Source organism: Chelonia mydas, chromosome 4, assembly GCF_015237465.2.
Source record: "Chelonia mydas isolate rCheMyd1 chromosome 4, rCheMyd1.pri.v2, whole genome shotgun sequence".
Lineage (NCBI taxonomy): Eukaryota > Metazoa > Chordata > Testudines > Cheloniidae > Chelonia > Chelonia mydas.
The window spans coordinates 92043892-92070127 of record NC_057852.1 but is presented as its reverse complement, the minus strand read 5'-3'; the positions used below and the strand labels follow the sequence as shown (position 1 = coordinate 92070127).

General features: G+C 41.3%; 1 protein-coding gene across 4 annotated transcripts in view; it reads right to left on the bottom strand.

The window, feature by feature from the left end:
- The window catches only part of TEC (tec protein tyrosine kinase), an 87746-nt gene that overhangs the window by 21107 nt on the left and 40403 nt on the right, over window positions 1-26236 (bottom strand). For 2 of the 4 annotated variants that reach the window (XM_027833238.3, XM_027833237.3), the window contains exons 3-8: window positions 15210-15314; window positions 13977-14058; window positions 6409-6537; window positions 4413-4453; window positions 2707-2888; window positions 1726-1791 (exon numbers count right to left, since the gene is read on the bottom strand). In XM_027833238.3, the coding sequence (XP_027689039.1) occupies window positions 1726-1791; window positions 2707-2888; window positions 4413-4453; window positions 6409-6537; window positions 13977-14058; window positions 15210-15314 (605 nt within the window). Of the gene's footprint in view, window positions 1-1725; window positions 1792-2706; window positions 2889-4412; window positions 4454-6408; window positions 6538-13976; window positions 14059-15209; window positions 15320-26236 lie in introns of those variants that run through there. The other 2 variants (XM_037897833.2, XM_027833241.3) reach the window with 2 other exon arrangements.

Genomic DNA, 26236 nt, shown 5'->3' with positions numbered 1-26236 from the left:
AGTTCTGAAATAAACCCAACAGGCTCTCACAAAAGCATGGAGCGCAATAACGTTCAGTTAATATAACTCACTTTGCAACCAGAATACCTGTCAAATATGTGTATTAACAGCTGTCATTTCAGTAACAGACCATAAGCAACTGAAAATCTTAACTAAATCTTGAACAGGCTGTTTACACACCAATCATCTAGTTACTAATTGGGCTTATTAGTAAGTTGTTTTTTAAATCAACAACACTGTATGAGTCTGTTGGTTAGATTTTGGAGGGTGACTGATCTATTCAGAGTGCAAGTCAGGAGTGAATCAAAGTTTACCTTTGCATACCCTGATCTTGGTGTTAGCTCGGTGCACAGCCAATCCTATGTGCTAGGTTAGAACAGCCAAAGGGCTGTTCAAATTTATGCCAGTAACTGATGGTCCACAGCAGTCAAAAACACAGCTGGGGATTGGCATGGTATGGAGTGTCCCGACTATGCCCCCTTTCTCCTGCTACACTGGGAATAGGTTGGGGAAGAAGTAGCAAACAAGCCTGGCCCCTACATCAGCTCTGCAAAACTAGAAAGTAATACTACAAGGCCAAATCTCTAACAGCTCTCTCTTTTGCACCAGAGTAATGCTCCCTGAACTTGTTAGAACCAGACTACAGCATGCAGGTGACGAGGTGCAAAGTCGTTACACCAGATAATTCAGCACGATTTCTTCCTATCTCTCCTTATTAATTTCATAGCACAGAGCAAGGCAAAACTCTCAAAAAAAGTCTCAAAGATCAGGGAGTAACATTGGAAAAGAATGAGTAACATCTAATAAAGATGAGAAAATGAATCCCTAAAGAATATCTGTCTTTGGCCAAAAAATAGAAATGTGAGTTATAAATAATTTTTACCAAAGTTTTGGAATTAATAATGTGGTTTTATAAACTGCTTTACATATTTTTTCTTGCAGTTTGATTTTATTTAGTATGAGTTCATATGAAACTTTAGTAAGTTTTTAATAGATCAGCACAGTAGTTTATGCCTGCTCTTGTTCATAACCTGATATTTTAAAACAAAACTTTAATTTGAAGAAACAGGCTTACAGAAGAGCTTCATAACTTCCATCCTCTCAAGTCTCTCATAAGTAGTTCATAATCACCCATATTGTTAGTAAAATGCTTGTTGTATTTCCAGTTGTTTATAGTTGATGAGCTGATTGAATGCACTAATGTTTAAACTGCACACGGATATCTCTTTTGTTCAAATTTGGACTTATTGGTCCAGATTCTCTGGTCATCTACATTCATTGTGCTGCTTATGTTCATTGCTTGGGTACAGTGGAGAATAAAGGACTCTACTTTATTCTTTTACAGTCAGATTCCTTTCAGATGACCATACCACTTCACATTAAAAATTCAACACAGACTTATAACAGATGAAGTTCCTTAAATGTTTCCCTTGATCTAGCAATACTTCTTTGCTGTTGCTCAAATTTGGACTCAAAAGTACATGCCTGAATTTCCTCTCATTTCTATCATTGTAAATCAGGATGTTCACCACTGTGAAACAGTGACAGAGAAAGAAGAAATCAGAAAAAAAATGTATTTCGAATCTTTTAAAAAGTTCAATCTCTGATCTTAGTTACATAATCTATAAATTTACACAGATTTATTTGTAAAATATATTCTTGCAATTGCTAAAGCTTAAGGTTTATTTTATCCTATTCCCCATTTTTATGCTAATATTCACTTACTCATACTGATCAAGGTTGTTGGACTTCTTTCCTGTTACATAGTTGCTTGGAATATATCCTGTACTTCTAGAAAGAATAAGAGAAACATTGCGCCATAAACTTTAATCATGATACAATCTGGGTAACAAAATACAGAATGCATGCTTAAAACACAGTTCTTCACACTGCTAATTAGTAAAGGTCACCAGCACTCTTTTACCTTATCATTGACCAGTTCCGATTCTCATTATATAGAGGGTTGTGGGTTTTTTTATTCTGACTCAACTTCCCTGCATCTAATGAGAGTATACTGAATGCAGAAGGGTCAAAGTTAAAATACTGAGCCAAGCTACTCTTCCTGTAGAAAAAGCAGTAGGAGGGGACAAAATGAGAAGCCCTATGCTTCCATGCCAGCTTTGTGCTTTGGTGGTCCTAGCTCCATCCCTGGGGATATACTCTGACTGAGATTGTCAGGAGAATTGAGATGCCTGCTGTTCCCCAAAATATATCACCACAACAACCCTGTTGTCTTTCACTAACTCAAAATTACCCTGAACAATTTTCAATATTGAAGCGGTGAATGTTGGAGCATGAAGAGTATCATTAAGACAATGTGAGATGTCTAAAACACCTTTAAAATAAATGGGAAAAGGTGGGGGGGGGTGTTTTGTTTTTCTATAAACATTAAAATTGAGTACATTTTAGTTTAAAAATTCTGACATATCGCAGGAAATTTACTCATAAAAGCCCCCCGCTCTGCAAACTGGTTTGTGCAGAGCCCCAGTGGGTTTAAAGGGATTCCGTGTGGGCATAAAGGTCGATGAACATGGATCAGACTGTAGGATTGTGGCTCAAAATCAGATATGGGCAGCTAAACATATCTAGTTTTTAGGTACATTATTCTTGTTATTTAATAGGAATAATCAACATAAATTACTGCAACAAGGGAATAGTCTTACTCAATAGTGCAGTGGGTGCAAAAAGGATGGAAATGCGTCTCACCCATATTTATCTCTTGCTTTCCACCAATGAATGTCATTTTTTTCAATTATTGTATATTCTTCACCTCTCTCTAGTCTCAAATCATGAGACTCTGTGGGTTGAAAATCATACATTGCTACTACTATTTCCTCATCTTCATCTTCATCTTCCTCAGCTGGGGGAACAGGTGGTGGAGGCCTTCGCTGAAAATGAGATAAAATTACTGGTATTCCATTCAAGCAAAGCAAAACACTCATTAAGACACTGAAGATGAAGGTCGGGTCAGTTCTGAGCTCGTTCAATAACTAGTTAGCTGAGCTGCAAGGCCCTACACTCAACTTGAAGGCATTTGGGTGTAACATCATAACTTCTGAATGCCAGAGGTGATCAATTCTAAAATGTGAGGGAAATGTTGTAGACGTCGATGAGCAGAGCCCTGCTGATTTGGGAGAAAATTGAAAAATTTGAAGGGGGAAAATGGGAAACGTAGCCCCTGCCATTTGTTCAGCACAGCCAAAGCTTCAAACACCTCTGCAACTCTCTAGAGAGCAAAAAACTGGTTGATGTCACCCATTAAACATCTCTAAGCATAACAATACCCTAATCTCAGTTCTGCTTATCCTCCCATTAGAGTTTAACCTGTTGCCATCCCAGGTCCCCCAGTGACTTATCTTCCACACAGAAAGAAGAGAAAAAATAATGGTGGGGAAAGAAGAATTAGGGGAGATCCTGGCATTGGGTGAGGGGGAAATGGGGGGCACCCAACCACTATCATGATGGGAATGCAGGAGCATGAGGAAAGAGGGAGCATACAGAGCTCCTGGCATGAGAGGAAAGAAAGATGGCGGCAAGGGTAGAAGGGGGAAATAGGGGACCCTGGTATAAGGAGAGGAGGAATGGGGGGATACTGAGCCCTTGGCAGGGGAAGATTGAAGGACTCTGGCAGGCAGAGAAAGGGATGCACATCAAGCCCCTGGCACGGGGTGGGAGGAGAATGGAGGACCCTGGTATAGGGGGAATGGGGTACACACAGAACTCCTGGCATGGGGGAAAAGGGAATGGATGGCACATAGAAGCTGTGGCATGGGGAGAAAGGAGGAATGCAGGGTGTAATGCAGAGTCCCTGGCATGAGAGAAGGGGTGGAGCTTGCAGCAAGCCCCTGAAATAGAGGGGGATGAGTGGGTGGCACACTGGGAGCTTATGGGGAGAATAGAGTGATGCAAGGAGCTCCTGGTATGTACAATAAACTCGGTCTAAAGAAACAATAAAGTGCACAACTCCCTATTTATTAACAGAAAGCTGAATATTTAGGTGTCCTGTTATAGAAGAGGGTTCTCTTTACATGTATGGTATTGAACAGTTTAGGCAAATTTGTTTAGCATTTTACATACTGGATTATTTTTTTTAAATAACAGATGAACTATAAAAGGCCCAATCTTATAAACATTTATCCCCAACCATAATGGCTGCTATGGTGAGTACTCTAATTCAAGTCAATAGGGCTATTCAAAGTAATAATCACTATGGGCCAATCCAAATCCCACTGTAATTAATAGAAAGTCCATTGATGTCAGTTTGAGCTGGATCAGGCTGTATGCCTGGCAGTGCTTACAAGATTGGACCCTAATCCTTGAAAGAAACATATTATAGTGAGCCTAAGTACTGTATACAAAACGCTTCTCACTCAATTGCAGTGAACTATCCAGTTTCTGAAGATTCCACCTACCTTATTTGTATCTGGTATTGAAGAGGGTGATTTCCTTATGCCTAAAAGCAATGCAGTAGAAGTAACTATGTTAAATTTATAAATATACAGATAATAATATAAAAGATTTTAAAATTCAGACAAGATTTTAACATCTTAACCAGCCCTCCAATTGGTACAAACTTTTAACTCCTAGAAAACAAAAACAGCTCTGATAAAAAGCTCTGTAAACCCATACTTAGTATGACAAAATGTAAATTGAACTTAGTGGAAAAGTGCATGCCTGGCAGACCTAAAGACTGAAGTCTACATCTATCCACAGAAAATGTAAAGTCCATCTCAGGAAAAAAATCATTAAGTTGACATTAAAATTGTGAGTATACAGCAGTAATTTGAAGATAAAAACTAAAAGGAATTTCTTTTTAAAAGCCTAAAACCCACCAAAAGAATATTCAAAATTAAATTTAAAAGAAACTTCCTGCCTGCACAGTTTAGGTGGTGAATAGGAGATGATCTCTCTCCTCAAGACCTCAGGAGATACTCAGAGGCATTGGAAAAACTCGGTACTTGAGCCCTTTTTTTGTGTCTTTATGATATATAGAGAAGGCTTGAAAAGATTTATGTCCGTTCGCCGCCACAGCTCCTTCACCCAAAAAGAGGCATTTTTTTCTTTGTTTTTTTTACATTAAAAACTCAGTCCTATTTAGCCTGGAGGACACCACTGTACATATGTCAAGGCAGGGATTATTATCTTCCTGTTTGTATAGTGCCTAGCAGAATCAGGCTGACCATGATCCTGACTGGGGCCTTTTGGTGCTACAGTATAAATAATAATAATTTATTAATCGGGCCTTACACATTTCTAAATATGCTAGACCACACTGTTGCCATTTAAGGCCCTAATAAATCCACTGACTTCAGCTGGACTTAAGCACGTGCTTAAGTGCTTTCCTTAATATGGATGCTTTCCTGAATCAGGGTTTAAATTAATTCTGTACATACAGATGTAGTATTTACTATAGTTGGGGCCAGTTTGCACGCCAGATTGCATCTGTACTGTTGTGCATTCACAACCCATGATTTACATGTGCAAACAGCAACATGTATATGGAAATCAGAGTTCAGCTAGGTTTGGGCACACAAAGTCTGGTGTACACATTTATGGAAATTTTGTCCTATTTCCCTACATCTATTGGTCCTGATTCTCTTCTTCTATCATTTTTACACTGGTGTAATTATACTGACTCCAACACAGTTATTCTTAATTTCCACTGGTTTAAGTGATAAAAATATCAGGCTCATAGAATCGTAGGACTCGAAGGGACCTCAAGAGGTCATCTAGTCCAGTTCCCTGCACTCATGGCAGGACTAAGTATTATCTAGACCATCCCTGGCAGGTGTTTGTCTAACCTGCTCTTAAAAATCTCTGATGGAGATTCCAGTGCTTAACCACACTGACACCTAGGAAGTTTTTCCTAATGTCCAACCTAAACCACCCTTGCTGCAATTTAAGCCCATTGCTTCTTGTCCTATCCTCAGAAGTTAAGGAGAACAATTTTTCTTCCTCCTCCTTGTTACAACCTTTTATGTACTTGAAAACTGTTATCATGTTTACCTTCAGTCTTCTCTTCTCCAGATTAAACAAACCCAATTTTTTCAATCTTCCCTCACGGGTCACGTTTTCTAGACTTTTAATAATTTTTGTTGCTCTTCTCTGGACTTTCTCCAATTAAAGTGGACTTTGTCCACATCTTTCCTGAAATGTGGCCACCAGAACTGGGCACAATACTCCAGTTGAGGCCTAATCAGCCAGAAGTCTTGTGTCTTTCTTACAACACTTCTGCTAATATATCCCAGAATGATTGCTTTTTTTGCAACAGTGTTACACTGTTCACTCATGATTTATTAGATTTGTTTAATAAGAAAGGCGCTCAGATACTATGATAATAAGGGTCATATAAGTAGATAGATGAAAATCAAGCTAAAATGATAATATAGGAAAAACATATGTACTTACTGTTTTCAAAAAGATTGTATTTTTCACAGCCAGGTGCTAACTTTTCTGTTTGTCTGCAACATTGATAAATTCCTTCTGTCCAGAATTTAGGATGATACTTTACCATTATATTACTATTTTTCTTTATTTCTATAAAAGGTAAATAGTAAATAGTTTAAGGCAAGAAAAAGCTCTAATAATAATTTCATGTTATTAATTCATAAATACTACAACACTTAACATAAGGGCATAATCAATACTACTTCTGGTACTTATTGCAATGTTACTGCTCTTGAGAGATTCATTACAAGTTAATGTGGATGTCATACAGTCATTATGTAGGTGATAATTTCATCAAGCTACAGGATGACTTCTCCACAAGAATGCTTTTGGGGGCCCAGACTATTGTTTAAGAATTCACTTTAATGGAGCTAGGTGAAACAGTCCAGCATTTTAGGATAGCTTTATTATGAAGAGCATCAAAGTAACAGCATTGCCTATCTCAAGATTTTCTGATATGTGACACAGTGAATGCCACTGAGTGCATTATCTAATCAGCAAAGTATTGCTGCCCACAGTTTTTCTGAAGCTCTGAATCTGAGGGGTTCAGTTTCAGAAATGTACAGTTAGCAAATAGCCCAGAAGAAAGGCCAAACATGATGTAATGTGAGCGGCTCTCACAGGAACCTACTTTATCGACCTAAGTCTGAACCTAGTTAACCTGTACCATCAATAGCTCTGCTTACCTTTAAAAAAATAGCAAGACATAATATTACAAATGTAATATTCCAACTCATATCTGCATTGACAGGGACACAGGGCAATTGGTGGCCCCTCTGACAACATTCTGCAGAAGCTGATTTTTTCATCAGGCCTTTTACACAAACCCCTAGATAGTCATATGTTTTACTGCACCTGCAGTAATTGTGATTATAGTGCATGGAATGACATAGACCTGAAAGCACAAAAGGAGTTAGGTACCTAATTCACTATTTTAAGTGCCTAAGACCTGGTTTTGGCACCAGTTCGATGCACAAAACTACCTGCCAAACCCTGTAGGCACCCGAACTCACTTGCTGCCTAAGTTTTTGCAGTAAAAGTTCCCTAGGCACCTATGTTTCTGTCTATGGGCATACACACTGCTGCCTCCCACTAGGTATTCAGGCACCTATCTCCCTGCCTGTGCCCAAGAGTGATTTTAAAAAAAGGGGAAGATAGGCTTTTCGTTTGGCCACCCAAGTCACATATGGGGTCCAATCCGGTATATGTTTGAGAAGCCACCTGCTGGATTGGGCCCCTCAGGTGAGTTCACACAAAACAGTTGTGGGAGGAGAAGACCTCCTTGATATCTTTTAGCCCAGTGGTTAGGGTTCTCACCTGGGATATGGAGGACCCATGGTTCAGGTCCATGCTCCACCTGAGGGGGGTGGGTGGGAAGAAAAGGATTTGCCAACTTTCAGGGGAGTGCTTTAACCATTTGGCTACAGGATATTCTGATGAGAGGCTTCATTAATCTCTCCAGTTGAAGCTGTTGCACTCTGGATAAATAATTAGAATGTCTGGAGCAGGAAGACTGGATCCCAGGTCTCATACCTCCTGGTTGAGTGCGCTAACCACCAGACTGTGGAGTCATTCTCATCCCTGTGCTCATGGGTTGGTTGGTTTTTCCTCTCTCTCTCTCTCATGTCATTTGTCCAGAGAGTGAGAGAATGCACAAGCATTAGACACAGCTGGTATAGCTTAAATGCTTGGAAGCTGGAGAAAAGAATCATCTTGTTTACAGCCCCCACTGTTCCTCCAACACATGCACATACTGCTGCAGTGCATAGTTTAAGCTGCACACTAAAGCAAATCAGCCCCAGCGTGTCCAGCTTACAGGGATATATCTGCTTTTTAGTACTTTACTGCTCTACTAAAATATTTCCAGCAGTAGATTTGTAGAGAAAAACTGTTTGAACTTGAAGTAGCAAAGTCAAGAAAGCAGTAGCACTGCAGTAATTAATTTACAAAGTGATTTGCTCGTTAAAGGTCTCAAAGCGCCTTAGCGGTTTAAATTGATATCCAAACTACTCGTATGGATCATATCACCTATCACCAAAATTGTCTGCTGCTGGATGAAAGCAGCAACTGTTATACAGTACACAGAAAAGCTAAACAAAATTTAGGACAGGAAATTATACATAATATCAATGACACTGCAAGGAGAAATTTAGATAGGCAAGACGTAACTGCCAAAGATAGAATGTGGGCCAACCTACCAACGTTACCAAATCCTTTTCTTGCAAAAAGTAGCTTTGAGGTCTTTAATGATCACAAGTAGTCAAAACTTTAGTTTTACACATCATCCAAAAGATAGCACCTACAGCAGCACAGTGCTTCCTGATATCTTATTGAAGAATTGGTTCAGTGTGATTCAGAGATAAGCATAGGTTTCAGAGTAGCAGCCACGTTAGTCTGTATTCGCAAAAAGAAAAGGAGTACTTGTGGCCGATGAAGTGAGCTGTAGCTCACGAAAGCTTATGCTCAAATAAATTTGTTAGTCTCTAAGGTGCCACAAGTACTCCTTTTCTTTTTAGAGATAAGCATGCTATACATTGAATAACAAATAGCACTTCCTACAGTAGCTGTTTATTATAAGATTTCCATGTTCTGACCCTTCTTATCTTGTGATAAATGACAGGATTGTAGCATAAGGTATTCTTAATTTCTGCCCCCAGGAACTTTACAAGCTATCTTTTTGTTCTGTGTTTGTACAGAATGTAGCACAACAAGGTCCTGATCTGTCCTGGGCTCCCGGGTGCTACCTCAATACAAATAATTATGGCCCTACCAAATTCATGGCCATGAAAAATGTGTAACGATCATGAAACCTGATCTCCTTCCTGCTAGAACTAGAGCAAGTGGTGCAGGAAGTGAAATGAGATATTATAGGGATAACAGAAACATGGTGGAATAGTAGTCATGACTGGACAACAGGTATTGAAGGGTATGTGCTGTTTAGGAAAGACCGAAATAAGGTAAAGGTGGTGGAGTAGCATTGTATATCAATGATGAGGTAGAATGTAAAGAAATAAGAAGCGATGAAATGGATAAGATAGAGTCCGTCTGGGCAAAAATTACATTGGGGAAGAAAACTATTAGAGCCTCCCCTGGGATAGTGCTTGGGGTGTGCTATAGACTGCCGGGATCTAATTTGGATATGGATAGAGTCCTTTTTAATGTTTTTAATAAAGTAAATACTAATGGAAACTGTGTGATCATGGGAGACTTTAACTTCCCAGATATAGACTGGAGGACGAGTGCTAGTAATAATAATAGGGCTCAGATTTTCCTAGATGCGATAGCTGATGGATTCCTTCATCAAGTAGTTGCTGAACCGACTAGAGGGGATGCCATTTTAGATTTGGTTTTGGTGAGTAGTGATGACCCCATAGAAGAAATGGTTGTAGGGGATAATCTTGGCTCAAGTGATCATGAGCTAATTCAGTTCAAACTGAACGGAAGGATTAACAAAAATAAATCTGCGACTAGGGTTTTTGATTTCAAAAGGGTTGACTTTCAAAAATTAAGGAAATTAGTTAGGGAAGTGGATTGGACTGAAGAATTTATGGATCTAAAGGTAGAGGAGGCCTGGGATTATTTTAAATCAAAGCTGCAGAAGCTATCAGAAGCCTGCATCCCAGGAAAGGGGAAAAAATTCATAGGCAGGAGTTGTAGACCAAGCTGGATGAGCAAGTATCTCAGAGAGGTGATTAAGAAAAAGCAGAAAGCATAAGGGGAATGGAAGAAGGGAGGGATCAGCAAGGAAAGCTACCTTATTGAGGTCAGAACATGTAGGGATAAAGTGAGGCAGGCTAAAAATCAAGTAGAGTTGGACCTTGCAAAGGGAATTAAAACCAATAGTAAAAGGTTCTATAGCCATATAAATAAGAAGAAAACAAAGAAAGAAGAAGTGGGACCGCTAAACACTGAGGATGGAGTGGAGGTCAAGGATAATCTAGGCATGGCCCAATATCTAAACAAATACTTTGCCTCAGTCTTTAATAAGACTAAAGAGGATCTTAGGGATAATGGTAGCATGACAAATGGGAATGAGGATATGGAGGTAGATATTACCATATCTGAGGTAGAAGAGAAACTCAAACAGCTTAATGGGACTAAATCGGGGGGCTGCGATAATCTTCATCCAAGAATATTAAAGGAATTGGCACATGAAATTGCAAGCCCATTAACAAGAATTTTTAATGAATCTGTAAACTCAGGGGTTGTACCGTATGATTGGAGAATTGCTAACATAGTTCCTATTTTTAACAAAGGGAAAAAAAGTGATCCGGGTAACTATAGGCCTGTTAGTTTGACATCTGTAGTATGCAAGATCTTGGAAAAAATTCTGAAGGAGAAGGTAGTTAAGGACATTGAAGTCAATGGTAAATGGGACAAAATACAACATGGTTTTACAAAAGGTAGATAGTGCCAAACCAACCTGATCTCCTTCTTTGAGAAAGTAACAGATTTTTTAGACAAAGGAAACGCAGTGGATCTAATTTACCTCGATTTCAGTAAGGCGTTTGATACTGTGCCACATGGGGAATTGTTAGTTAAATTGGATAAGATGGTGATCAATAGGAAAATTGAAAGGTGGATAAGGAATTGGTTAAAGGGGAGACTACAACGGGTCCTACTGAAAGGTGAACTGTCAGGCTGGAGGGAGGTTACCAGTGGAGTTCCTCAAGGATCGGTTTTGGGACCAATCTTATTTAATCTTTTTATTACTGACCTCGGCACAAAAAGTGGGAGTGTGCTAATAAAGTTTGCGGATGATACAAAGCTGGGAGGTGTTGCCAATTTAGAGAAGGACAGGGATATCCTACAGGAGGATCTGGATGACCTTGTAAACTGGAGTAATAGTAATGGGATGAAATTTAATAGTGAGAAGTGTAAGGTTATGCATTTAGGGATTAATAACAAGAATTTTAGTTATAAGCTGGGGACACATCAATTAGAAGTAACGGAGGAGGAGAAGGATCTTGGAGTATTGGTTGATCATAGGGAGCCACCAATGTGATATGGCCGTGAAAAAAGCTAATGCGGTCTTGAGATGCATCAGGAGAGGTATTTCCAGGAGGGATAAGGAGGTTTTAGTACCGTTATACAAGGCACTGGTGAGACCTCACCTGGAATACTGTGTGCAGTTCTGGTCTCCCATGTTTAAGAAGGATGAATTCAAACTGGAACAGGTACAGAGAAGAGCTACTAGGATGATCCGAGGAATGGAAAACTTGTCTTATGAAAGGAGACTCAAAGAGCTTGGCTTGTTTAGCCTAATTAAAAGAAGGTTGAGGGGAGATATGATTGCTCTCTATAAATATATCAGAGGGATAAATACCGGAGAGGGAGAGGAATTATTTAAGCTCAGTACCAATGTGGACACAAGAACAAATGGTTATAAACTGGCCACCAGGAAATTTAGACTAGAAATTAGATGAAGGTTTCTAACCATCAGAGGAGTGAAGTTTTGGAATAGCCTTCCAAGGGAAGCAGTGGGGGCAAAATATCTATCTGGCTTTAAGATTAAACTCGATAAGTTTATGGAGGAGATAGTATGATGGGATAACATTGTTTTGGTAATTAAATATTCATGGTAAATAGGCCCGATGGGGTGGGATCTGAGTTACCCAGGAAAGAATTTTCTGTAGTATCTAATGAATCTTGCCCATATGCTCAGGGTTTAGCTGATCGCCATATTTGGGGTCGGGAAGGAATTTTCCTCCAGGGCAGATTGGAAAAGGCCCTGGAGGTTTTTCACCTTCCTCTGTAGCATGGGGCACAGGTCACTTGCTGGAGGATTCTCTGCTCCTTGAAGTCTTTAAACCATGATTTGAGGACTTCAGTGGCTCAGACATAGGTGGGAGATTTTTCGCAGGAGTGGGTGGGTGAGATTCTGTGGCCTGCGTTGTGCAGGAAGTCAGACTAGATGATCATAATGGTTCCTTCTGACCTTAATATCTATGAATCTATGAATCTGGCTACTGTAGGGGAGGAGCAAGTCTGAATGTGCCCCAACTGGGGGCTTCTATCATGGGACGAGCTACAGCTGCTAGTCCCAGCCAGGCTGGGGAGGGACTAGACTTCCTGTTCCCCTGCAGGGGCCGCTCCTGGAGCCAGGCCAGACCCATCTCTGGGAACCTCCCCCAGCTGCAGGAAGCTCCACAGCTGCTAGATGGGAGCCCAGCTTTGAAGGCAGCACAGAAGTGAGGGCGGTTGTCAGCCCCAACCTGGGCGGGAGGCTGTGACTCTATCTGTCAGCCCCTGACCCAGGTGGAGATGCTGCTGGGAAAACCTGGGCATATGGTAACCGGTAATACCCGGTGAGTTACCCTCAATTTTGCACTGCTGCTGGCAGTGGCACTGGCATTAGAGCTTGGCACCTGGCCAGCAGCTGCTGCTGTCCAGCTGCCCAGCTCTGATGGCAGCGCCCCTGCCAGCAGTGGCAGCACAGAAGTAAGGGTGGCAATCCCACGACCCCCCCTACAATAGCCTTGCACCACATATACCCACGATCCCCTTTTGGGTTGGGACCCACACAGTTCTAACACTGTGAAATTTCAGATGTAAACATCTGAAATCATGAAACTGATTATTTTTACAATCTTATGACCATGGAATTGACCAAAACGGACCGTGAATTTGGTAAGGTCCTAACAGACTGTAATACTACTAAGGGGGTACATCTGAAAATCTTAGTCCAGGGTTTCTCAAATGAACCGGGGTTTCTCTTGATCCAAATTTAGGTTGCCAGAATGTGTCAAAGGGTCATATGGGAAGCCCGGGGTGGGAGGGATCCTGCCAAGGAGGATGGAAGGTCCTGGAGGCATGTAGGGGAGGTGATTGCAGAACCTACACTACAGTCACCATTCCTGTGGATCCAATCCTGCAGGGCTGGCTGGGTTCAGCTCCCCACTCCAGGCATTGGGACCTGGTGCACAGGGTTGCAGGTCCTCTCAGGTTTATCCTAGCCGCCCCTTGTCATGATGACGGGAGATCATCTGGGCCAAATTTCAGTGAGTGGTGTTGTGACCCCATGCACCAGGTTGCAGTGCCACTCACATTTGACCAGGATGGCCCCCCATTGGGGCTGGGCCAAACCTGAGCTATGCCGCAACCCTGGAGGTCACAACACCCAGAGCAGGGAGCCAAGCCCAGCCAGCCCCACAGAATATGAGTCACAGGAGTTACCATGGTGTGCTTGTTTGGTATTAAATTATGTTAGTACTAGTATTATGTTAATGTACACTGCATGTTGTGGCTAAGAAATATTTAATAAATCAGATATTTTTACACATTGTTCAGTTACGACGGTACAAATGAAGAATAATTTCAGTGACATCATTGAGGTTACTTCATATTTGCAGAGGCATGATTGAAGCAGAATGTTGTAGTGTATGATATAAACCAAAGCAGAATCTGTCCCATACATATGTAAGCCATTAAACAAACAGCATACAAGTCTGTGCTTCATATTTTCTAGTTCAAGCAATTGCCTTGCCTCTTAAAGGCTTCACATATTAACCTTAAGAAGCTGTCTTTACCTTCCTTAAGATTCCTCACCCACTGATCCCTGCTGTGTGCATTGGGCGCAAAAATGTAAAGTGTATTAGCATCATATACAATCTGAAAATAAATAAAATGAAATATAAATAATGTTTATATGGCAATAATTTTAAACTTGATTCTTAGTAAATACCATCTAGTATAAAACATATATTTCTTGGCTAACAGGCTCAGCAAAACTAACAAATCTGTATTCATCAGCCAAAATGAGTGAAATGCAAAAAGCATAAATGGTGAAAAATTAGACTTAAAAATTCTTTCACTTTTAATAATCTAAATTGCTGTTGATAGGACAAATAAGGAATTTTAAATTATATGTTATAGTCACAGTGTTCCTTTAACCATTTGCTCGGCAATTTCTTTTGTTTATTCTTCACCCTGGGGTTTTCTTTAAAAAAAAAATTACCTAGTGTCATTTTGTAATTAAACGTCCCTCTGTACATGTCACTTTACAACTTCTTATGATTCCATATTGCCCTAGATAACTTCTTGCACTATCTCCTTCATCTGCATTGGCATTTTTAATTTTTCTTGCTTTCATTGGTAAAAAGTAGGCATTACTGTTAGGCAGAAGAGGCCAGATTCTCAGTTATACTAGTTAAAATCCAGAGTAATCTGGCTAGAATTAAAACAACAAGAAGTCCGGTGGCACCTTAAAGACTAACAGATTTATTTGGGCATAAGCTTTCGTGGGTAAAAAACCCACTTCTTCAGATGTGAAGAAGTGGGTTTTTTACCCACGAAAGCTTATGCCCAAATAAATCTGTTAGTTTTAAAGTGCCACTGTACTCCTTGTTGTTTTTGTGGATACAGACTAACGCAGCTACCCCTCTGATACTTCACTAGGATTTACACTGTTGCAAACGAGAGAGAATCTGACCCAAAATAATTTGTTTAAACTTTTCCCTTCTGAGCCCTTTCCTTCCATTGTGAAATTAAATGAAGTAAACAAATTTTCTGAATTATTCCAAAACATATGTTGAATTTAAAAACCTAAATGGACCTGATTCTCCCTGATACTCGTGTCAATTGGGTTAGCTACACTGAAATTATTTAAAACAGGTGTAAGTGAGAGAGAAATCAGGCCCGGTATCTGAAGACAGTTCATTAAAATCATCAGAAGCAAACTACAAGATAAATAACAAATACAAAATAACTGAGCTATGTTGAAAAACAGAGTATTACATTTTAAATAAACCAAATTAACTTACCTGAAATGGATATTTATTTTGACAGGGAATAATGGCACCATCGTTCTTCACAATTTCAACACACTTGATTTTAGCAATATCAACAGATCCCTTTCTGTATTTTTTCTGTTTTAAAAAAAACCAAGCCATATGTGATCCATTGTGAAGCAAAAAAGAAATGTGCTGCAGGGTTGCACCACCAGAGATTATGCACCTGTTGCAGGAGTGACTGAGGTTCTGTGGCTTGTGATGCATAGGAGGTCAGACTAGATGACCATGGTGATCCATGGTGGTCTTAAAGTCTATGAGTCTGTAATCATGTACTCTTTGGATCACATGACCTTTTCCATAGCCAGCTGTGTTGAAGAATATAAAATTTAAGGTTCTTCGCTTTAAATAATTTGATTCAAACTACTATAAAGAAAGCAAAGATTCACAGAGCAATTACAGTCCAGGCAGTGTCCTTCTGAATATTTTTACAATCAGTGAACAGAACAGATGCAAAACTCTGTAGGTTAAACACCTGTAGTTTTATGATACTGTAATCTAAGGGCTTGTCTACATGAACATACTGTTCACAGCAAATTGAAATCTACCCTGCTTTGAAACGTGAACAGATTGAAGTACACTAGGGAACTTTTAGTGTGTGGCAGCAGGGGTCACAGGGACACTTTGTGTGTGGCAGCAGAATAGATTTACATCCCAGTTTGCCATGAACTAAGTGTTGGTGTAGACAAGCCCGTAGTGAAAAAAAACTTGAAAGTTTTACTTTATTCTATAGCATTCTATAAGACATTTGTTCAATAAACTCAAAGACACTACTTTCCAAGAGTTCAACTCTCCAAAGCAAGAATATATATTTATGCTTTTTTTTGAAGTTGTCTCCTTACAGAAGAACTATATACCAGCAGGGTCACGCTAGAAGAAAAGAGTCTCCGGGCTTAATTCTGCTATTATAGTAAATTGTGAGTAGTTAACAGAGTTACACAAGTGTAAAACTGATGTAAAAGTAAGAGTAGCATTTAGCCTCAGTACAAGTAGTTTAAGAAATATCTCTTATAGACCTTAGAGTATACACATATAAACCTGCTGTATCCTCAACCCCAGTATGAACTGAAGGGAAAGGATTGGGCCACATGTCATTCTGGGAGAGGCAGAGACTTGGTTCTGTGTTTAGCTCATAGAGTACTATAGCCTATAGGATCTAGCAGCTGAAGAGCTTTCAGCACTTCCCACTACATCATGATGTGCATGTGTCATTCATTACCGTGTATCTGAGCAGGCTTGGTTTATCCAGCTCACTAATTAAAATGCTTTAAACCAGGAACTATTTTAATATGTATCTGTGCAGTACCCACCAAAGTGGGGGTACCTGATCTATTTGGAGTCTCTGGGTGTTATAATCATCAAAATAATACAAAGTTTTTGTGATGTAACTGTTAAAAGAATTTTAAGGTTGCAAAGTCAAACATTCAAAAGTTATGAAATGCCAAAATTAAGGGTGCGGGTGCAGTCTTAATTCACCCCACATAGTATTTTCTGTACAGAATCCTTGCCTCATTCAATGAATAAGTAGTTATTCAAAATATTTTTATCCTCCTCATTCAGTGTGTGGCTCTAGGCATTATTTACCACACACCATTCAAACCCTGAACCAAATGGAATATTTTTAATAAAAAGCTGCAGAAAACTGCTTTTCCTGACTCAGAAGTCACCAGGAAATATGCCTAGGTGTGCACAAAGATGACAGCAATTATCAAAGAGATGGCAAATGACAGTATGAACTGCCTAGCAGAAAGCATGCATCATTCCTCGTTTATTCTAGCCACCGATGGCAGCAATGAAGCAGGCATCAGCAAACTGCTCCCACTCGTTATTCAACATTTTGATGACAGCAAAGGTAAAGTGATCATCTTGTTGCTGTACAGGTTGGGAATTAAAGCTTTTGAATTAAAATATGGAGGCCAGGAAAATCCCTTTGTTAAACAGTTTGACTTTTGGAAGTGACAATGCTTCTGTCATGATGGTCTTGCACAAGAGTATTGTAGCATTTATTTGAGAGCAACATTATCTGCTTTTCTTGTGGGTTGCCCATGTCACATGGTGCACACCACGGCTGAGAGAAGTGTGAAGTCCTCACCTGCCACCACAGATGAACTCCTGATTGATATCTACTGTTATATTGACAAGAACACCAAGCATCACTCGGAGCTCATTTTGTTGAGAAGCTGTCCTACGTAGAGGTCCATAAGATACTGAAGCACACACTGCCTGTCACTTGGCCTATGTCTGACTCGGCTCATCCAGCAGTGGGAACTACTGACCACATTCTCCGGCTGAGGCAGCTAAGTCCAAAGGAGTTCATTCATGCAGCACCAAGTGCAAGTCTATGCTTGTCAATCTGCACCGTCCTCCTTTGCAGCAACATAAAACTGACACAGGTGCCAATAAGTCGTGTGCTAAGGTGACAAGCCAACAAAACCAGACTATAAGTGACAACCTATTGAAAATCATACAGAGCAGAGATCAGCAACACCAGCAAAAACCAATCAGGTGTAGCCATCATCAACCGCCAGTCATCAATGTTAAAACCATCACTGCAAAACAGGGATCATCCAAAAAGATCATCACGACAGCAAGCCTACAGAGCAGGTTGCTGATGCCAAACATGACAAATTAACGAAACTGACATCGGACGCCATCACTGTGCTGAAACAAACTGCAGAACTTGGCATTGAAATTTTTTGTGGTAATATAAGACACTTACTGATTTTTTCACAAACAAACTTTATTGCCTGTTTTTTGACTACATGATCCTGATCTCTGACAAATTAAACACATCAAATGCAAAAAGAGGAATCTCTGATTCAGATACCAAGACAACAGCTGTTCAGTCTTCTGAACGAACTCCTTGTCAGATTACCAAGTCATTAGTGATTGTAGAAGCAAAGTGAAGTAGAGTACAACCTCACTTCTAATCAGAAGGCTGGCAAGGATATTATGACACATGATTTTATCAGAGACAACTCAGACACTCAGCAGTCATCAAGTCCTACTTCTCTTTCAGAGAACACTGTGAGGCTGATAGACATAGACTTGGAGCCATTCTTCTATTCAGTTCATTGGTACCACCGAGAGGTGGACACATACATAGCGCAGAAACTGCTTCTCCTTGATCCTATACTACAACATGCAGAAGTAGCTAACATTGCATTCAGAATGACGGCTACATACAATGATACTGCATTCTTCGTGCAGCACCTTCCATCTCTGCTGAAGGATCAATTTCAGCAAGACACAAAGCAGGAGCTCGGTACCAGGTTGATAACATGCCATCATCTGTTCTGACATGCATCAGTTGTGATAAACAGCAGCATATTATATTGCAGATAATGGACACTATGATGTTCTGGCCTGGATAATGAAAGTAACCCTTCCAATACCTAACAGGAACTCTGACTCGGAAAGAGTATTTTCCCTCGTCTGCAAGAACAAACTGAGTTCAGACCAAATCTTGGTGATAAAGGTTTGGAATCACTGATGATCACCAAAGCGGACATACTCGGTCAACCCTGCCACTTGAGAAATCCAGACAAGATAATCCTGTGAAAGGCCAAGCAAGCAACCTGTATGGTGCTTGCAAAGGAGTTGCCAATATCATGGTTGAAACTGGTCATGGCTATTGATGTTACTAAGTAAAAAGTTACTTCAGCTTGTATCACTTTTGTTATTACTGCAATATGCACAGAAATGCACTGCAACCTTTCAAGCACCTACCCCAGACTCCTATCCGTATTTGGCTTCACACCTTTGGCACTTGCACTGGTCCAAAAAACTTCCCTAATTTTTTTCATAAACATCTCTAAAAGTCTCAGAGCAAGGCTGGCATTTCTGGATTCTCAAGTGTCCACTAATTTTGCTTGCCCAACATGAAACAACTAGACATTAATTTCCATAGTGCTTAACATTTTTATAACACATATATTCAAAGGACAGTGTCTACAGACTCCAGGTGCAGTTATGAGTGCTCAGCATTTCTGCAAATCTGGCCCCAAATGTCTCACATTTGGCACCCAGAAAATGAGGAACACACAATTAGTGGCCAGCTGTAAACGTTCTGATCTAAGTGGCTTGTCCAGCATAGAAACTTTGTGGCAGAGGCAGGGACAGAATCCAGTTCTCCATGGTCTAATTAAATTTCCTTAACCATCAAACTATCCGTCTCTTCCTGCTGTTCCCTGCCTCATTCACTACACACCTTCCAACTTCTACAAAAAAATGATGGAGGGCTCATACCAAGTCTCATTTGTTGCACAATCCTGATTCATTCCCAGAGTATGATGCATCCTGTGCCCTGACAGGCAGGTGTCCAGTAAAAAAATAATATTTTTATCATATAATTAAATATTATGTTATGCGTATGCACAAGGGGACCAAATTAAGGTTGCATGGGCAACCTTAGGTATGAATTTCCTAACTTTTGTGTGGTTGACTACCAACCTTAATGTAGTTTATTGCATGCAATTTCCTAATTTCAAACAAACAAACAAACAAAAGAAAAACTGAAATTCTGTCATATAGAACAATTCTGATCCCCCTCTTGAGTCATCAGCAGGTTTAGATCTTTGTAATTAGTATCAAAGGTTTGGATCTTTAAGTTCACTGCACAGATCTCTACCACTTGAGCTAACAGAGCAACTGGAGTAGTAGTAGGCAGTTATCCTATGTGTCTGTGGTCCCCAAACTTATTATGTGGTGCGTCCCTGACTTGTAATGTAATCTGTCTGCACACACACCCCGGGAGCAGGGCTGAGGCCGCAGCCAGGAGCAGGGTCAAGGCCGGGACTGGGGCCAGAGCTGCAGCCAGGGTCATGGAGCCATGGCTGGGGCCGCGGCCAGAGCTGCAGCCAGGGCCATGGAACCATGGCCAGGGCTGAGACTGTGGCCAGGAGAGGAGTCAGGGGCCGGGAGTGGGGCTTGTGGCCGGGAGCAGGAGCCAGGAGCTGGGGGGGAGTCGTGGCTGAGAATGGAGCCAGGGCCAGGAGCAGGGGCCATGGCTGAGGGCCGAGGCTGGGTCCAAGCCACAGTCGGGAGCCAAAGCTGGGGCCTTGATTGGGGTCAAGGCTGGGGCCAGAGCCAGAGCAGAGCTGGGGGCAGATTGGGGCTGGGTGGCACTCCCTCCCTGCCCCCTGTTGGGGCTGGCCCATGCCCCCCCAAATGTTCCTCTTCACCCCCCGTCCACAGTTTGGGGACCACTGCTCTATGTGGATCAGGCAATAGTAGGGATGAGACACACACTGTTGCCAGAGGGTTTCACAGCTATTTGTTAACAGCAAAGGAAGATAGGGACTCAGAACTCCTGGGTTCAATTCCAGGTTCTGGAGAGGGATGTGATCTGGTAGTTACAGACACCTCTGTCTTTCTATCCACCACTGATGCCCCCTGATTCTTGCCCCCTTCCCTTCTGTTCCTGCCGTCTTCCCCACACTCATTGTCTGTATACACCCCAGACTCCTCCCCACCCTCCCCTTTTGCTCCTGTCCAACCCCACCAGCTCCTGTCCCCAACTTTCTCCTGTCTCCTACTGCTCGTCCTTGCTTACGGTTTCTGCCACCCCTCCCCTCTGCTTCTTCCCATTGTCTAACTTCTGGAGGCCCCTTTCCTCATGTCCACATCCGCCCATTCTTCACCCCTCTGCATTCTAAATCAGGCTGATTCTTCCTCACTGCTTGGGTGACAACAATGAGGGCACTGAAAGGACAGGAGAGACAATTTCCCTACTCTCAGTTCTGGTGCCTAGCACCACATTGATCCAGAGAACCATTGCAGGAAAAGTCCTGCTTAGCCATTGAAGCATGCTAAGTTGGTTTGTGGGGATGGTGTGAAAATAGGAGCTGTGAGGGGCTGGAGCATGCTCAGTGCACACAGAATCTTCTCAGAATTTAGCAGCAAAACCCTAAGTCTCTGCTGAGTATGTGCGAACTGAATTTTTTCAGGGGTCCATATCTTGGCCAAATTTGGATGGTTTTTCATGGGAACAGAAAAAGGCACATCCCTAGCAGAGAGTCCACACCTACAGCTAAATTTCAAGTCCCTGTTCCATAGCATGGAGGGGCTACAGCATCTAAAAAAATTATTCAGTTCATTTGTTAACATGGGCAAAACAACATATTGTCCCTAATTTCATTATCAGACATGGCTGGAACACTTTTGCTAAAACTTTCACAACAAATTCAGCCTGAGGCAGACACCTGGCATGGAAAATTTGATCCTGAATCGTTAAAGTTTGGCAAAATTATAAGCAATTGAAAACAGTCTCTTAATGGGAAGTGTAAGGTAACCTTAACTAGAGGCGTCACTACCTGTACCACATACAATAAATGATAACTGTAACAGTTATGTACTCATGGAAAACCTGAAGGCCTAAGACACCCTTTTAATACCCTGTTAATTTTAGTCTGCTAGCAGTTACAAAGAAAGCAGGAAGAGAAATTGTGTCTCAAAAGCTTATGCTTCAGTGGCCAGGCATCAGGAAGAATGACAGGATGTTTAAGTCCAGATAAATCTATAAATATTCTACAACAAAGACAAACAAGTTTTTTTCTCAACATTAAAAAAACAGAATTAGGCACATTAGTAATCTCAACTTTCAGTACAGAAAGACAGATAGTGACACTATTACATTTTTTACTACAAAGCTGCCGGACTCCAGTGTCCTTTACAGTATTGAGAAATACTTTGCACTTAGCAAAACCTGGGATTTTTTTTTTTTACCAGGAAGTTGTTTTTAACAATTCTTTATTATTTATATCAGCATCCCACCTGCCCTCTCTGTCATTGAACTGTACTGTCCATATGAACACGTTTATTAGTGTGAATGACAAAAAATAATTTGTTGAATCATGTAACACCTGGTACAGCAACAATCTCTGATAGATACTTTGTAATGGTCCTTTTTACAGGTTTTAACTGTACCACCACTATTTCAGCTTGACAACTGACCAGTCAAATTAGAATGTTAGGGCCTGAATCTACAAACACTATAAGTCATAGTGATCAAAATGTTATGTAATTCTGGTGAAACAAATGGGCTAGGTTGCCCCTCTAGATCTGTGTGTGCATAACAAGGACTCTTTGCATACACATCTCTTCGCTTTGAAAGAGAAGCTTACCCATGGCCCCGGTACCATACACCTATTCATTCTTCTGTACCCTGCAGAGGCCTCTCTGCCCTGTTTGGGTTCTTGCTAGGGGTGTTTGGGTGATCTGGGTGAGAGGCTAGAACAGAGGTGGGCAAACTACGGCCCGCGGGCCACATCCGGCCCGCAGGACCGTCCTGCCTGGCCCCTGAGCTCCCAGCCCCTCCCCCGCTGTCCCTCCTCCCCCACAGCCTAAGTGCACCACGCTGCCAGTGCTCTGGCCTGCCGCTCTTGCTGGGCAGCATGGTGGCATGGCTGGCTCGGGCATGGTAAAGGGGCAGAAAGCAGGGAGTCCCGGGGGGGCAGTCAGGGGACAGGAAACAGGGGGGGTTGGATGAGTTGGGGGTTCTGGGGGGGGGCAGTCAAGGGACAGGGAGCAGGGGGCGGTTTGATGGGGGGAGGTTTGGGGGTGGTGGTCAGGGGATGGGGAATGGGGGGGTTGGATAGGCGTGGGAGTCCCAGGGGGCCTGTCAGGGGTCGGGGGTGTGGATAGGGGTTGGAGCAGTTGGGTTGGATAGGGGGTGGGGTCCCGGGGGGCAGTTAGGGGCGAGGGTCCCAGGAGGGGGTGGTCAGGGGTCGGGGGTGTGGATAGGGGTTGGGGCAGTCGGGGACAGGAAGAAGCGGGGGTTGGATAGGGGGTGGGATCCCGGGGGGGCAGTTAGGGGCGGGGGTCCCAGGAGGGGGCGGTCAGGGGACAAGGAGCTGGGGGGTTGGATGGGTCAGGGATTCTGAAGGGGGCAGTCAGGGGGTGGGAAATGGGAGGGGACAGATGGGGGCGGGGGCCAGGCTGTTTGGGGAGGCACAGCCTTCCCTACCCGGCCCTCCATATAGTTTTGCAACCCCGATGTGGCCCTCAGGCCAAAAAGTTTGCCCAGCCCTGGGCTAGAAGGATATATACTGTTTTTCTTCTTTGGCCTCATGGAAATTCCTTGAAGAAGATGATATAGCCTGAGACTGTATTATCTTTTCCGGGAGAACTCTCCCTCCCTTCTGTGAACTCCTTCACACCAATCTGGCACTCAATGGATGTGCAAAAGGAGTGTAAATGATATGTCAACGCAACTGCAGCAGGATAAGTATCTAACCTCACGGGGTAAGAGAAAACTGCCTCTGCAGATAAATGTCTTACGTCACTACCTGTGCCACCTATAATAAATGGTTGCATTTCCTGATTTACCACATTTTACCATTTCAGCATCTAGGTTACTCAGTTTTCACATCCACTGTGTGCCAAACCAGTCCAAGTAATTTGCACTGCTTTATCACTTGACCATAATTTAATGTTTTGGAAATGATAAAAACACTGGAAAAAATTAAATGTGGGGAATTAAATCTGAATTCCCTCCTCTCTGGCTCAAAATATTCCTTCAACAACAAGACTTATTAATTAGTGGCCACCAACTTCCAAAGTGCAAGTTTGCTACTCTATTTCCCCTCAGCTTCGCAGACCACTAAACCTCTTTGCGGTGAAGTAGAAGAGAGTGACTTAATACAAATGCAGTAATTGGCTATTACATTTTATACCTGTCCCCACTTATGAAGCTCTCCTTTATAATGCTATACTTCAGACACAGTCTCCTTGGCTCCTAGCCATGAGAACCCACTCATGAACATTCTTTTTCATATGTGACCCTCTATTACAAAAGAAATGAAATTGCTCTTTTAATTACTTTTCTAATTAGAGACTTGCACTATTTGAATAAAATCCTTTTAGAGATTGGCACAATTAATCCTGTGTCCATTGAACTTTAATATTAAAACAGTAGCTTTACTTAAAAAAATTAAAGCTGCATATGGTGGTTGCTAAATGTAGAGAGTGCAATCTGTCTCCAGTTATAGCCAATGGGAAAACTCTCACTGAAGTCAGAGACAGCGTGAGTAGCCTCACAGTATAAGTCCCTTATAAATCATTGTTCGTCTAGATCTAAATGGGAAACTTACTCTTAAAACGCTGCAGAGTTAAAGACAATATTAGACACCTTTTCCTTCCCTCCTGATAAGATAATGGACTTTCTGAAAAAGAGACCTATTGTTCCATTAGTTTTTATGCAGAAGTTCCCATTAGCTTCAGGTGGGAGTTTTGATTAATTAATACCTTGATAAGGCCTCAGGACATGTTCTTATGCATTTCCTGAGACTCTCACACTGTAGCCGCAGGTTATAACCACATTGGGTGAAATCTTGATCCCTCTGAAATCAATGGCAAAACTCCTGTTGACTTCAGTGGGGCCAGAATTTAGCCCCCCTATAAGTTAAACTGGGAGCATTACCTCACGGCACCTTTGATCTCCCATTTTCTTCTGCAGTATACTATCATGCTTCCAGCCAAAATTTTTAAATCTTGACTAAACTTTGAAAGCATTTATGAGGCTAAAGAAACTAACTGCTTTGACCACGGCATAAAACAAGAGAACAAGAATTCTAGGTCACATTGCTAATTTTCTCTCACCACAAAACTCAGCAACCTTCACCACAAAAATATCCTCCACCAGAACTCAGTCAGATCTTCTGACCTGCCTCTCACTAGTAGAGAGAACTCAAAGTATTCATGATTTCGTTGTTTTCCTGCTTACTTTCAATTCTTGAAAAAAACATTAATTTAATTAAAAACTTAATTTTAAAATAACCAAAACATCTACTTTCTAATAAAATCAGAAATTCAAAGTAATATTTTTAGATTGTCAAGTCAAATCCAGCCTATCATGGAAGTGAGTGAAAAGTCACTGCTGCCAAATGCTTGTTCATAGACCTAAGAATAATGAGTTTATTTTTCTCAGTACTGGCAACCTAATTATGGACACAAGTAGGTCCAATTCATCTAGTTTTAATTCTCTCATCTTCTATACACAATAATTTCCACTTTATATTTTATCTGTATTGTTATGTTGGGGTGAGGGAAGTAAGCATTGCTGGTTACTGTTAGTCTGAGGAACTCAGCTGGGACAAACCATGCATTAAGCTAGTCACAAAGTTTGTCTCAGAGGTATGAGAGAATCATTAGGAATATTAATTCAAGACATAAGGTGGACTCAGAGTAACTACCATTAGTGTGATAGTGGTGAACTTTGTATTTTAGATAACCCATTTGTAAATGGATAATCGCAGGGACCACTTAATATTCATTTTAGAGTTTGGTACAAGTAATGAGCTGACTGGAATTTATGTTAGATTTGTAATAATTAGCAGACAACTCAGATTGCGTATGGGCACTTTTTATGGTTCTAAATAAAAAGAAAATACAAATAAATATTACTCATGCATGTTAAAAACATAGATTTTCAAAGAATAGTTTTGAATAGCTAATGTGTTTTGTAACTTGGACTTAAAAAGTCAAACAGGCATAAGGGACAGATGCTTTCTGGGACATGTGATCAGGACACACTGAACTGATTATGTGAGAGAGGGGGCTTTTTATTGCCAGGCTTTAGGCTGGACATTATTCCATGGTTATCTAACCAAGTTTGGTGCCAGTCTAATGATGCTCTTCCTGATCTAACATTTGCTCTATATATTACATCATTATAAGACTGTTGTACTACTGTACATATACAGTATCTCTGTCCAGTAAGATATAATGAGCTAAGATAATTATGGAGTAAAATATTATCTGCCAACATAGGTGACAGTAGTGAAACAAATATCTCTCAGTTTTCAAGACCTCTACCTCCATCATTGGGCCAACTTCCATCACATATGGTGGAATGATTGCTATTTGACTTGGTTCCTTTAGGGCCAAAGAGACTACTACAGTTTCACCTAACTTCCTTTATGAAGTAGGATGAGAGTTCCTCCTAGTATGAGGTCCAAAGGTCTGCAGCTGGCTAAGAACACTCAGGGTTTGTTAGACTG